The following is a 15342-nucleotide window of genomic DNA, read 5'->3' on the forward strand; positions in this document are numbered from 1 at the left end:
ACGGGTGCCCTACTACATTGTGTTCTACAGTCTACACAGTGATGGGTGCCCTACTACATTGTGTTCTACAGTCTACACAGTGATGGGTGCCCTACTACATTGTGTTCTACAGTCTACACAGTGACGGGTGTCCTCCTACACTGTGTTCTACGGTCTACACAGTGATAGGTGTCCTCCTACATTGTGTTCTATGGTCTACACAGTGATGGGTGTCCTCTTACATTGTGTTCTACAGTCTACACAGTGACGGGTGTCCTCCTACATTGTGTTCTAAAGTCTACACAGTGACGGGTGTCCTCCTACACTGTGTTCTACGGTCTACACAGTGACGGGTGTCCTCCTACACTGTGTTCTACAGTCTACACAGTGATAGGTGTCCTCCTACACTGTGTTCTATAGTCTACACAGTGACAGGTGTCCTCCTACACTGTGTTCTACAGTCTACACAGTGACGGGTGCCCTACTACACTGTGTTCTACAGTCTACACAGTGATGGGTGTCCTCCTACACTGTGTTCTACAGTCTACACAGTGACGGGTGTCCTCCTACACTGTGTTCTACAGTCTACACAGTGATGGGTGCCCTACTACATTGTGTTCTACAGTCTACACAGTGATGGGTGTCCTCCTACACTGTGTTCTACAGTCTACACAGTGACGGGTGCCCTACTACACTGTGTTCTACAGTCTACACAGTGATGGGTGTCCTCCTACACTGTGTTCTACAGTCTACACAGTGACGGGTGTCCTCCTACACTGTGTTCTACAGTCTACACAGTGACGGGTGCCCTACTACACTGTGTTCTACAGTCTACACAGTGATGGGTGTCCTCCTACACTGTGTTCTACAGTCTACACAGTGACGGGTGTCCTCCTACACTGTGTTCTACAGTCTACACAGTGACGGGTGCCCTACTACATTGTGATCTACAGTCTACACAGTGATGGGTGTCCTCCTACACTGTGTTCTACAGTCTACACAGTGACGGGTGCCCTACTACATTGTGTTCTACAGTCTACACAGTGATGGGTGTCCTCCTACATTGTGTTCTACGGTCTACACAGTGACGGGTGCCCTACTACATTGTGTTCTACTCTCTACACAGTGAAGAGTAGGATGGGATGGGGTGTGGTGTTGCTTGTACATTGTCCTTTGTTGTCAGCACAAGGTGGAGTGCCTTGTACACTTGTCTTTATTGTATGTGTTTAAAGCAGTGTTGAACGGTTATATTATGATATATGGCCTGTAACTTAACACATGTGTGTCAACTCGCCCCGCAGCACTAAGTACATGGGTGGGCACTCCGATCTGATTGCTGGTTGTGTCACTACAAAGACAGTGGACCTGTGGAAGAGAATCAAGAAGTGGCAGACGAGCCTCGGCTGTATGTTGGTGAGAAACAACACACTCAGCATGTCACTTTTTTAAAACCACCACACAGTTGTGAAATTATTAATATGGTGAGGTGAGGTGTTATTAGGTGAGGTGTAATTGGGTTTAACGTCGCGTCCAAGATTGTTGCACTTATATAGCGACAGGCATGCACGTGTGTGTGTGTGTGTGTGTGTGTGTGTGTGTGTGTGTGTGTGTGTGTGTGTGTGTGTGTGTGTGTGTGTGTGTGTGTGTGTGTGTGTGTGTGTGTGAATATGTCTGTCCACCCCTGTAGTTAACTAACATAATGAAGTTCTGTCTACTCCTACAAAAGTGAAATACCAGGCGCGCCCTGCAATAGTGAAATACCAGATGCACCCCTACAGTAGTGAAATACCAGATGCACCCCTACAGTAGTGAAATACCAGGTTCACCCCTACAGTAGTGAAATACCAGGCTCACCCCTACAATAGTGAAATACCAGAAGCACCCCTACAGTAGTGAAATACCAGGTTCACCCCTACAGTAGTGAATTACCAGGCTCACCCCTACAATAGTGAAATACCAGATGCACCCCTACAATAGTGAAATACCAGATGCACCCCTACAATAGTGAAATACCAGATGCACCCCTACAGTAGTGAAATACCAGGTTCACCCCTACAGTAGTGAAATACCAGAAGCACCCCTACAGTAGTGAAATACCAGATGCAACCCTACAATAGCGAAATACCAGGCTCACCCCTACAATAGTGAAATACCAGAAGCACCCCTACAGTAGTGAAATACCAGAAGCACCCCTACAATAGTGAAATACCAGATGCACCCCTACAGTAGTGAAATACCAGATGCACCCCTACAGTAGTGAAATACCAGAAGCACCCCTACAGTAGTGAAATACCAGGTTCACCCCTACAGTAGTGAAATACCAGGCTCACCCCTACAATAGTGAAATACCAGAAGCACCCCTACAGTAGTGAAATACCAGGTTCACCCCTACAGTAGTGAAATACCAGATGCACCCCTACAATAGTGAAATACCAGATGCACCCCTACAATAGTGAAATACCAGATGCACCCCTACAATAGTGAAATACCAGATGCACCCCTACAGTAGTGAAATACCAGGTTCACCCCTACAGTAGTGAAATACCAGAAGCACCCCTACAGTAGTGAAATACCAGATGCAACCCTACAATAGTGAAATACCAGGCTCATCCCTACAATAGTGAAATACCAGATGCACCCCTACAGTAGTGAAATACCAGGCTCACCCCTACAGTAGTGAAATACCAGACTCACCCCTACAATAGTGAAATACCGGATGCACCCCTACAATAGTGAAATACCAGATGCACCCCTACAATAGTGAAATACCAGATGCACCCCTACAGTAGTGAAATACCAGATGCACCCCTACAATAGTGAAATACCAGGCTCATCCCTACAATAGTGAAATACCAGATGCACCCCTACAGTAGTGAAATACCAGGCTTACCCCTACGATAGTGAAATACCAGATGCACCCCTACAGTAGTGAAATACCAGATGCACCCCTACAATAGTGAAAATACCAGGCTCATCCCTACAATAGTGAAATACCAGATGCACCCCTACAGTAGTGAAATACCAGATGCACCCCTACAGTAGTGAAATACCAGAAGCACCCCTACAGTAGTGAAATACCAGGCTCACCCCTACAGTAGTGAAATACCAGAAGCACACCTACAGTAGTGAAATACCAGAAGCACCCCTACAGTAGTGAAATACCAGATGCACCCCTACAGTAGTGAAATACCAGATGCACCCCTACAATAGTGACAATACCAGGCTCATCCCTACAATAGTGAAATACCAGATGCACCCCTACAGTAGTGAAATACCAGATGCACCCCTACAATAGTGAAATACCAGATGCACCCCTACAATAGTGAAATACCAGATGCACCCTGACATGTCTGTTATCCCCTACAATACGTTATAGTCCATGAGCCAGAGAAAATTTGACTACCAAACAGAGGGACAAATTACCAATATGATTTTCAGCTAGCTTTATGTCTCAACTGTATAATTTCATGTGATGGACATTTCAGATGCCCAGCTGAATACGATTTTGGCAGCCATTTTCCAAGATGGCGGCCATTTTTTCACTTTTTCTACAGATTTCAGAAATAAGCTTATAACACAGAATTTATTTATTTCAGACAACATTTCTTTCCTGATATTGTTTCAGCACTACATTGCACACATTCTGTTATGCTTTTTGTATATCATTGAGTTATAATTTTATAGTAAATGTTGAAATTATATAAGGGAATTACCCTTTTTAAACATTTTACTGACATCTTTTCTTTCCAATGCAACGTTGTTGAGTAATAATTCACACCTTATGATAGATAAAAATTGTCTAATGTAATTTCATATATAAAATCTATTTGGAAGTTAAAACACGATAGTACATAAACAAAAGCAGCCATTTATCAATATAGTGCACTTTTTCACAGATGATTAAAAAATGAAGAAAGTCGTACATATTGTAACCAAAACTTGTTTTTATATTTCCTAGCTAAATTTCCAAGAATCTAAAGTGTTTAAGTTAAAATGTACACATTGTGATATTTTATTTATATGTGTTTAATAATAACATCAAAAGTATACATATAAACAAAATTCCAATTTCATTCCCACCTGACCCTTCTGCAATTAAATGGATAAGAAACATAGATCAATGTCTGGTACCAATTTTACGTTATATTTTCAAATAAAAAATAACATTTGCAGACAAATATAACTTGTTCATAATTCAAAAGCCACCACAGTCCTTCTACTTCACAAATCTTCTACTTCTTAAAAATCAGCATCTGGTAATATGAACTCACCATATTAAACAGGAGACTGTTTGCTAAAGTTTCATGTCGTTGACATTAACATTGTAACACAATTTAGCATGAATATGGCCAGTACTTGTAACAGTTTCAAGAAAATGTCTATAAATAATTTCTACAATGAGGATGTCTTATTCCGTCCCAAAACCTGCTATGTGATACACATCCAACTGTCAAATTCAGTCATTTTCATCGCTTGAGTCTTCTGCATCTTGATGTATCTCTTCATCATTGTCATCCATGTTGGAGCAGGGTGACAACTTGCAGGCAGAGGGACATTTAAAACCATTTAATATACATGTGCACTCACGTGGTCGACAAGTACGAGAACATCTGCATGACGTCAAGCCGAGGACCACTTCTGGAGCTGGCAAGCCCGTCATCCATTTGATTGCCAGATTTCCTGTCTCATTTATTTCCAAACCGCTGACTGGTAATTGGCACGGAGGGTATGCTGGAAAAGCGCATCTTTACATCGGGGGAGCTGTCCAGATTCAACATCCCCACCTCTACCTCGAAATATCTGGTAACGCAGCTCATTGACCGTGTTTACCGTTGTGTTGCTGCAATATAGCTGACAGGTAAAGGATTGGAGGATCTTAAACACTTCAGGAGAAAGATGCCACTCAGTACCAAGATCTCCAAAAGCCTTTCTGAAAGTTTCATCTCTTAGAAGCAGTTTTAGAGCCCTCAGCTTGCTGTGACCAGCCAATGCACTCAGATAGTCACACCCAGTCGATGCATGTAGCCCCAATAATGCTGTGCAAGCTTCACTTCCTAAAGCTTCAGCAAGTTTTGTTATGTCCACAAGCCTCAAACGAGCTTTTGTACCTCGTCTGATAATGATTCTGCTGTTGATCTTTGTGCTGAGAGCAAGACAGATAACTAGCACATCTGTGTCATCTGTGACAAGGACCAGGTCTTGTTATTCTTCTGAGGCATGCTTAGCATGCAACAGTAAACGAGTATCAGCTTCTTCGTGGCATGACTCCAGGCGTGTTACATTTTGCCATCCCTCACTCGTTAACTGAATGCACATACTTCTGTGTGTAACAAACATACTTTTGTAACCAAGCTGTTCACGTCACCTTAGCTCTTTCCAACTCTGTGCCAGAAATCTAGTGAGGTTGTTCTTACTCTCGGTACATGCAAGAAGTCATCTCCAGTTTTTCAGTTTGTGTCCTTCTCTTATCTGCGTGAAGATAATGCCTTCAGTTGAACCCCGATTCAGAAGCTCAGCTGACTTTATTGACTGTTCCCTGTACACGTCAAACACCACATCAATTCTGTTACATCCCTGACCAGCATGCAACATCTGGACAAACACTCGACCAGACAGCTCATCAAATGTGTGATTTTCGCCGTGGATTTTCTGAACGATGGCCATAGCACCAAGAAGAAGAGCAGCAATTTGGGTGGGGGTACCATCTGCAAACGACACTTTAGTCTCCAAGTGTTTTGCCAGAGCAGATTTATTTGTCTTTTTCATTGTGCCATCACCATTTGCAAGAGACCAGGGTAGTGGACCAAGAGGGTGGCTCAGCACATCACGAATGTCTAACCTTCTGTTCTGGGCAATGGGAACCATATTTGCAAACACTCTTCTGTCAGCTTTTAGATTGATTTCTGTGTTTGTACACTTGCTTGTCTTCTTGTTAATGTCCATAAATGATTTCAAATTCATCTTCTTCACGGTGTTGTAGAAACACCTTCATCCTTCTGAAGCCGTTCTGCTTGGAACGCCTGATAAGCTTCCTCTCCGTTTTGTCTTGATGTCAAAGATCGGCAGAAACTTAAAGGGGGGGGGGGGGGGCACTGCTCCAGTGGATATGCAAACAAGATCTGAGTCTTCAGAAAGCGGGTTTGTCCAGTTCTCCAATGTATCAACTAATGATCTGGTGTCAGGTTCATCTCTACGAATGCGTGGTCTGTCCAGGTCTGAATGGCTAAGGGAACGTGACTGCACTGAAATTTGTTCACGTAGTTGTCTCAATGCAGCTGCTCTGTGTTCAGCAGTGAGATAGTAGCGTGACACGGTCCCTGGCTTGAGACTGAACCCTCGTGTTCCACCAGCAGTTTGGGTGTCTTTGTTTACCGTTTCTTCTGTGGTCTGATCAACTGCAATCCTGCCAAAGGTATTTTCCTCATTTTCCTCAGTTGAACAGAGAAACCCTTGTTGTGAAAGTGCTCATACATCCATGGACATGTCTCCTTTAACCGAGTCATCTGAGCAAAGTACACAGAAAGAAACCGTGCATAGTTGGTTGTGTTCATTGCCATGCACCAAGGTATGACATTTCTGATGCAAGCAAGATGAAGATGCCAGTCTCCTTCTCTATCAGCACGAAGTAGGCGAAGCAGAATATCCACCATGTCAATGTAAGTCATCCAAAAGGCTGAGAGTTGACCTCTTTCATGGCGCAAGACATTTAGGTGACTGTTGAACATTTCAGAAATTTCCTTGTATGATTCATCCCTCAATACCTTATCATGTGATTTATGACAAATGCCTATTTGGATTTTCGCATCACTCAGCTTTGCTAGCTGGATGGATGATGGATCTCAAGCCATTCCACAAAGGGGGGGGGATGTGTGTGTGGACCTTCCCTTTTCCCCACAGTCTAGATAGGAAGTAGTTGATCAGAAGGCTCAATTGTTCGCCGCTTCTCTTTCTTGTCCACATAGCAGACAGCTCATGTTAGACAGGTTTTATTAAAGAACAGTATAATTGATACTGTAAGACACTTTTGTATTGACAGTACCATAGTTCCTGGGTGTTGTTGTTTTAACTTTATCTTGCTTTAAAATCAAATATACTCACGAAAATCATCCTCCAAGTGAACTGTCAACTACATGCTTGTTGGAAAGGACCAGTCATTGCATCAATTTTATATAAACACAGATGCATTGTATTTATCCATTAACTGACAACAGACAGTAGTATCAGATGTAATTGGGGAATTATATTTTTTGTTGCACAGTTTGAGGTCTCATTTTGAGTAATTAAACTTCATATGAAATGAAATGTTTTTACTTGCAGGATTTTAAGTAGATAATGTTTATTTTAACTATGGTAATATCTGCAAAATTTAATTGTTTTTGTATTAAACTGAAATGCAGAGATTTCTCAAACATGGGGTTAGCACTCGGAAATTTGTGTGTAAATTTTGAGAACATTTTGAGCAAGGGAAACAGGCTGTGCAGTGCAAGAAAACTGTAATTTCTGTAATCACTTATCATAAAAAAATACAATAAACAGCTGTTATCAATCACAAAATGTTAATGCTATGTAAAGCCATAACACTGAAGTAAACAATTCTTAATGTCTTTGCATAATGAAAAAAATAAATAAATAGATTTTACAATATAATTTGATAACAGAGAAATATTTATTACACAAAACCATACAAATTGTATATCAAAATGTGTGGAATTTAGTGCCTGGCACATTTCTTAACACAAAAGTTGTCTAGGAATTGTAAATTCTGTTTTTCATGCTTATTTCTGAAATTTGGAGCAAATTGGAAAAAAATGGCGGCCATCTTGAAAATGGCGGCCAAAATGACATTTAGCTGGACATGTGGGATGTCCATCATGTGATTTCATGTAGTTTGGACAACAGGCTATCTGAAAACCACAATGGAAATTTGTCCCTCCATTTGGTAGTCAAACATAAAAATCAGGGGTCTGGCTCAAGGAATATTAAGTGTACAATTATTTCTATGACCAGCAATGTGTTTCAAGTGTAGATATCTCGTAAAGATTCAACAGATATAGGGTACTAATTACATTGTTTATCCGTCGACTGTACGTGCAGGTATTTACAGATCTAAGTACATTAGTGCGTTATTAGATTTAATCCTAGTTTAGATATGGGCGTCAACGAGAACCATTATTGAGATAGGATTATTACAGAAAATAAGATAGCTACGCGATAAATCACATAAAACAATGAAGAACGAAGCGTGGTTTAATTCATGATAAAACATTGTTCTATCATGACGTCATTTCTGGAAATTCGAACATGCGCTCGCAATTTCATGACGTCATCTATTGAACGAGGTTATTTTTTATAAGGAAAGTGTCTAGTAAGTTGTTCCCCATTTATGTAGCTGGGCAACGCAGATAAACGCAGTGGCCGAACGATTGCTACCAAAAGTGGGAGAGATATGACAATCGGTATTAGGAGAAAAGGTACAGATAATCGACGTGAGGATTGTGAGAATTTTAACCCACCTGTTCATAAAATAGACCTGTCCGACATTTCCGGGTCGGATTCAATTTAGGGAGTCATAATTATTAAAATTCAGTAAATATTATTAAAACGTCCACATTTTATCAACATCCTTAAATAGGATGTACGTGATGTTGATATCTCATATAAGAAATAAACGACGCGTGGGAATTGTTTATCGTACAATAAAACACCCTGTGGTTTATTTTCCCTGCAGTGTTTTATTGTACGCTAAACCCCCACTCGTCGTTTATTTCTTAAGTAAATCCTGTGTGCTGATGTTGCAGTCCCCTCATGACTCCAGTCTGCTGCTGAGGGGCTTGAAGACGCTGCCGATCCGCATGAAGAAGCACAGCGAGAACGCCATGGCTGTGGCGGAGTATCTGGAGGGCCACCCGAAGGTGGAGACTATTGCTTTAAACTGTCTGCTAGGTTCATGCAGCTACAATATAGGTCAATCACATTGCGACAGTGTAGTCTACTGGGGGTGTGCTAACGTAGCATAGTTCCATACAACGAATTGGTTTACACGGACACACAAAAATGTGTCTACAGGTGAATGAGATGGGATTTACGCCGTTTAATCACTTATTAAAACAGTAAATCATGGAACACACAGGGTGGATCACTCGTTCACATTTGCGAGGCCTTAGACGACTAGGCCACCCCACCGCATCAGTAGGAACTTGTATCTCGTCACGTCGGCCACCCCACCGCATCAGTAGGAACTTGTATCTCGTCACGTTGGCCACCCCACCGCATCAGTAGGAACTTGTATCTCGTCACGTCGGCCACCCCACCGCATCAGTAGGTACTTGTATCTCGTCACGTCGGCCACCCCACCGCATCAGTAGGTACTTGTAGTATCTGGTCACGTCGGCCACCCCACCGCATCAGTAGGAACTTGTATCTCGTCACGTCGGCCACCCCACCGCATCAGTAGGAACTTGTATCTCGTCACGTCGGCCACCCCACCGCATCAGTAGGAACTTGTATCTCGTCACGTCGGCCACCCCACCGCATCAGTAGGAACTTGTATTTCGTCACGTCGGCCACCCCACCGCATCAGTAGGTACTTGTATCTCGTCACGTCGGCCACCCCACCGCATCAGTAGGAACTTGTATTTCGTCACGTCGGCCACCCCACCGCATCAGTAGGAACTTGTATCTCGTCACGTCGGCCACCCCACCGCATCAGTAGGAACTTGTATCTCGTCACGTCGGCCACCCCACCGCATCAGTAGGAACTTGTATCTCGTCACGTCGGCCACCCCACCGCATCAGTAGGAACTTGTATCTCGTCACGTCGGCCACCCCACCGCATCAGTAGGAACTTGTATCTCGTCGCGTCGGCCACCCCACCGCATCAGTAGGTACTTGTATCTCGTCACGTCGGCCACCCCACCGCATCAGTAGGAACTTGTATCTCGTCACGTCGGCCACCCCACCGCATCAGTAGGAACTTGTATCTCGTCACGTCGGCCACCCCACCGCATCAGTAGGTACTTGTATCTCGTCACGTCGGCCACCCCACCACATCAGTAGGAACTGGTAGTATCTGGTCACGTCGTCCACCCCACCACATCAGTAGGAACTGGTAGTATCTGGTCACGTCGGCCACCCCACCACATCAGTAGGAACTGGTAGTATCTGGTCACGTCGGCCACCCCACCACATCAGTAGGAACTGGTAGTATCTGGTCACGTCGGCCACCCCACCACATCAGTAGGAACTGGTAGTATATGGTCACGTCGGCCACCCCACCACATCAGTAGGAACTGGTAGTATCTGGTCACGTCGGCCACCCAACCGCATCAGTAGGAACTGGTAGTATCTGGTCACGTCGGCCACCCCACCGCATCAGTAGGAACTGGTAGTATCTGGTCACGTCGGCCACCCCACCGCATCAGTAGGAACTGGTAGTATCTGGTCACGTCGGCCACCCCACCGCATCAGTAGGAACTGGTAGTATCTGGTCACGTCGGGCACCACATCAGTAGGAACTGGTAGTTTCTGGTCACGTCGGCCACCCCACAGCATCAGTAGGAACTTGTAGTATCTCGTCACGTCGGGCACCACATCAGTAGGAACTGGTAGTATCTGGTCACGTCGGGCACCGCATCCGTAGGAACTGGTAGTATCTGGTCACGTTGGCCACCCCACCGCATCAGTAGGAACTGGTAGTATCTGGTCACGTCGGGCACCACATCAGTAGGAACTGGTAGTATCTGGTCACGTCGGGCACCCCACCGCATCAGTAGGAACTTGTAGTATCTGGTCACGTTGGGCACCCCACCGCATCAGTAGGAACTGGTAGTATCTGGTCACGTCGGCCACCCCACCGCATCAGTAGGAACTGGTAGTATCTGGTCACGTCGGCCACCCCACCGCATCAGTAGGAACTGGTAGTATCTGGTCACGTCGGCCACCCCACCGCATCAGTAGGAACTGGTAGTATCTGGTCACGTCGGCCACCCCACCACATCAGTAGAAACTGGTAGTATCTGGTCACGTCGGCCACCCCACCACATCAGTAGGAACTGGTAGTATATGGTCACGTCGGCCACCCCACCACATCAGTAGGAACTGGTAGTATCTGGTCACGTCGGCCACCCAACCGCATCAGTAGGAACTGGTAGTATCTGGTCACGTCGGCCACCCCACCGCATCAGTAGGAACTGGTAGTATCTGGTCACGTCGGCCACCCCACCGCATCAGTAGGAACTGGTAGTATCTGGTCACGTCGGCCACCCCACCGCATCAGTAGGAACTGGTAGTATCTGGTCACGTCGGGCACCACATCAGTAGGAACTGGTAGTATCTGGTCACGTCGGCCACCCCACAGCATCAGTAGGAACTTGTAGTATCTCGTCACGTCGGGCACCACATCAGTAGGAACTGGTAGTATCTGGTCACGTCGGGCACCGCATCCGTAGGAACTGGTAGTATCTGGTCACGTCGGCCACCCCACCGCATCAGTAGGAACTGGTAGTATCTGGTCACGTCGGGCACCACATCAGTAGGAACTGGTAGTATCTGGTCACGTCGGGCACCCCACCGCATCAGTAGGAACTTGTAGTATCTGGTCACGTTGGGCACCCCACCGCATCAGTAGGAACTGGTAGTATCTGGTCACGTCGGGCACCGCATCAGTAGGAACTGGTAGTATCTGGTCACGTCGGGCACCCCACCGCATCAGTAGTAACTGGTAGTATCTGGTCACGTTGGGCACCGCATCAGTAGGAACTGGTAGTATCTGGTCACGTCGGGCACCGCATCAGTAGGAACTAGTAGTATCTGGTCACGTCGGGCACCACATCAGTAGGAACTGGTAGTATCTGGTCACGTCGGGCACCACATCAGTAGGAACTTGTAGTATCTCGTCACGTCGGCCACCCCACCACATCAGTAGGAACTTGTATCTCGTCACGTCGGCCACCCCACCGCATCAGTAGGAACTGGTAGTATCTGGTCACGTCGGGCACCCCACCGCATCAGTAGTAACTGGTAGTATCTGGTCACGTTGGGCACCGCATCAGTAGGAACTGGTAGTATCTGGTCACGTCGGGCACCGCATCAGTAGGAACTAGTAGTATCTGGTCACGTCGGGCACCACATCAGTAGGAACTGGTAGTATCTGGTCACGTCGGGCACCACATCAGTAGGAACTTGTAGTATCTCGTCACGTCGGGCACCACATCAGTAGGAACTGGTAGTATCTGGTCACGTCGGGCACCACATCAGTAGGTACTTGTAGTATCTCGTCACGTCGGGCACCACATCAGTAGGTACTTGTAGTATCTCGTCACGTCGGGCTCCACATCAGTAGGTACTTGTAGTATCTCATCACGTCGATGTAGGGTCTGCTGGTCCATGCAATGTGTGTAATCCATACAGTCAGTCTATCAGAGTACATATGGTTAAGTCTGCATATGATGTTTCCAGAATCTCTATAGTATTTCACAGCTGTTGGTAGATAAAATAAATGTATAAATTGTAAAGAAACGTAAAGGTTTTCAAAGATTCTTTCTGACCAGTCAACGTACTACAACCCTGACGTAGTAGCACGTATTGACTGCGACTCTCTGAAGTAATTGTCTGTTCAGGTAAACCGAGTTATGTACCCGGGCCTGCCGTCACACCCTGGACATGAGGTCGCTAAGAAGCAGATGACGGCATTCGGCGGGATGATCATGGCTGACGTCAAGGGAGGGGTTGAAGGTGGTCGCACTGTGGCGGAAGTAAGCTAATCTTCGCGTTAGCGACAAACTGTAGATCTGTGGTGTTTGCCATTCCAAACATACAGAGCCAAAACACAAAGTGTAGCTCCTTCCTTGTACGCCATGTCATACATAGTGAGATTGGCCTTAGAACTGTATCATAGTCTGCTGCTCCCTATTTTATGAAACATTTGCACATGACCCACCCTACCCACCCCTCATATAACATAACTCTCTCTCTCTCTCTCTCTCTCTCACACACACACACTCTCTCTCTCTCTCACACTCTCTCTCTCTCTCACTCACTCTCTCTCTCTCCAGATGAGCAATCAATTAGCTTAATGTGGGAGGGAGGAAAGGTATGCATGTCTTTAATAGGCTTTGAAAACACGGCTATATGAGACTTCGAGGTATTTACAGTGACACTGTAGACTGACTGTGTAATACGAAGGTGCTTTATGATAACGTATGGATGTCGGGGACAATGCTGGGCTGTGGACACTAATGTAGTACTGCAATACCTTTAATCAACAGAGCCTGAGGATAGTCACCCTGGCGGTGTCCCTCGGTGGGGTGGAGAGTATCCTGGAGCACCCCATCACCATGAGTCACGGCCCCTACCTGCTGACCCCAGCGGAGATCGCGGAGAACAGGGTAACCCCTGGCCAGCTGAGAATCAGGTAACACTGACCTTCCGCGGCACTGCCAACACAAAACACATTGTAGGTAGGCAAGCAGCCCCGGCAGTCACAACTACAACTGATCGGCGCACATGTAACAGTCAATTTTTTTATTGTAATCACTCAAGTCTTGCCTGTTTTCGAGGAAACAACCATTTTTGGTTTTAGTGACCAGACTGTAATACAAATCAAAACAACAGTAGACATTCATTTATTTTATTTTCTGGCCGACCCGGAACGAACCTGATTCTTGGAGGAATGTTTATTGGATATATTTACAGTATTGGTATCGAGGACCCAGAGGACCTCATCGCCGACTTCAAGCAAGCCTTGGACAAGGTTGATGTTTCAAAGGGTGAAAACTAGTCAAGTTCTTCATCAAGATCAAGATTTTCTTCAGCATGACAAGCCTCCAGCCTAAAGTTCATGTGAAAATAATATTAATGTATAGCCACTAATACAAAATATAATATAAGCGTTCCTATTTCAGACATTTTACAAATACAAATATCCATAAACAAAGAATGTGCATGCATACAATGATTCAAAAACATATCAAATATTACGTTACAAAGTATTTACACGCCATGTAGCTTCACCCATATATGTTACAAGGATACATCTTATTTACATCACAACTTCACAACTCCCTCACTTTCCAGGTAGGCAATGACAATAAACCTGCTTTTGTGAAAGGGGTAATTATGAAAATCATGAAAGCATCCATGGAAACAACTTTGTCCTAGTGTCTCTCATCTTCTGAACTACTGATATGAAGTTTGTCAAAACAAAATTTATATAACTCTCTAAATTCTCAATTTTCATCCATCTTCCAGTTTCAATAGACAGTCTGTGATTCGTGAAGCGAGTGCGAGCTACTCTCAAATGTCAGTCTGTGATGTATGTTAAATACCACTCAGGCTGTGACTGAGACTAAGTGGGCTGTAATGTCTGTGTCTTCCAAAAGTGTGAAGATTACTAAAGAAATCTTGAATAAATTTCTGTGTGTGACTGTCGAAGCAAATACCTTGTCCATTGTCCAAGTCAATGCTTAATTTAACAAATGTACATGTATAACATCGAATCTTGCAACGTATTGAATAAACATTTTCTAACACAAAGGACTCGGCATATGATTTTTTAATGTATTTATTTTTGGCACCGAATTTTCATCCGTGAACCAGTACATTAAATAATGTACGTTTTTACATATATATAGGTCTCCTTGTGGACGGGCTGGTGTGTACGGGTTGCTGGTGTACAGGGTTGGTATACTATAACCCAAAATACCAAGTGTTGACTTTCACCCTTGAACGGAAATTGTTTTCATTGCATGCACACAAACATCAGTGATATACATGTCATACACTACACATCACGTGTAGTATTTAGAAAAACGAATATGGACATGAGCAGCCTTGAATGGTTTATAAATCTAATGCCACTTTTGCCTATTGTATTGTAGGTATCTTTCTGTCTCGTAATAACCTCTTGGGAGGTTTTTACCTTTTGCTACTAAGACCGTATGAGATGAGTTGCAGATGGAATTTGTACTTGGTGTTTCAAATGTCCAGTGTTCTAGAAATCGAAGACAAGAAATGAAACTTTTTCATTATGGATGACGGTAATCGAACCTGCAATATCACATATAGTGTTTGGTTTTGTAACCCACTGGGCCAACGGGACAGGTGATGAAAAGTTGTTCAATTTTACACGTCATGAGTTTGTCTATGCTGCACGTGTTTTTTTCTCTCGCCATCTTCCCGAGACAAGGGAGCAAGGGAGAGTTAACGGACTATAAAGGTCCAGTTTCCAACCTTGCCGAACAAGGCTGGAATTATGGAGTTTTATTTTGGCTGGACTAACGAGTCTATGCATAGTCCAATCAAAAACGCATAACGAAATCGACATCCGGTTCGTAAACTGCCGTGCAGATTTCGGTCGACTGTAGG

At 44.5% G+C, this 15342-nt stretch overlaps 1 protein-coding gene across 1 annotated transcript in view; it reads left to right on the forward strand.

Annotated features, from left to right (window-relative positions):
* The window catches only part of LOC124113342 (L-methionine gamma-lyase-like), a 28492-nt gene extending 13981 nt beyond the window's left edge, over window positions 1-14511 (forward strand). Inside the window, exons 6-10 of the mRNA XM_046473627.2 lie at window positions 1281-1392; window positions 8778-8891; window positions 12597-12731; window positions 13245-13390; window positions 13672-14511. Of these exons, the coding sequence (XP_046329583.1) occupies window positions 1281-1392; window positions 8778-8891; window positions 12597-12731; window positions 13245-13390; window positions 13672-13756 (592 nt within the window). The 3' untranslated portion in view covers window positions 13757-14511. The remainder of the gene's footprint in view (window positions 1-1280; window positions 1393-8777; window positions 8892-12596; window positions 12732-13244; window positions 13391-13671) is intronic.
* The last annotated feature ends 831 nt before the right edge of the window (window positions 14512-15342 follow it).

This window comes from Haliotis rufescens, unplaced genomic scaffold (genome assembly GCF_023055435.1).
Source record: "Haliotis rufescens isolate VD_foot unplaced genomic scaffold, xgHalRufe1.0.p SCAF_19, whole genome shotgun sequence".
Taxonomy (NCBI): domain Eukaryota; kingdom Metazoa; phylum Mollusca; class Gastropoda; order Lepetellida; family Haliotidae; genus Haliotis; species Haliotis rufescens.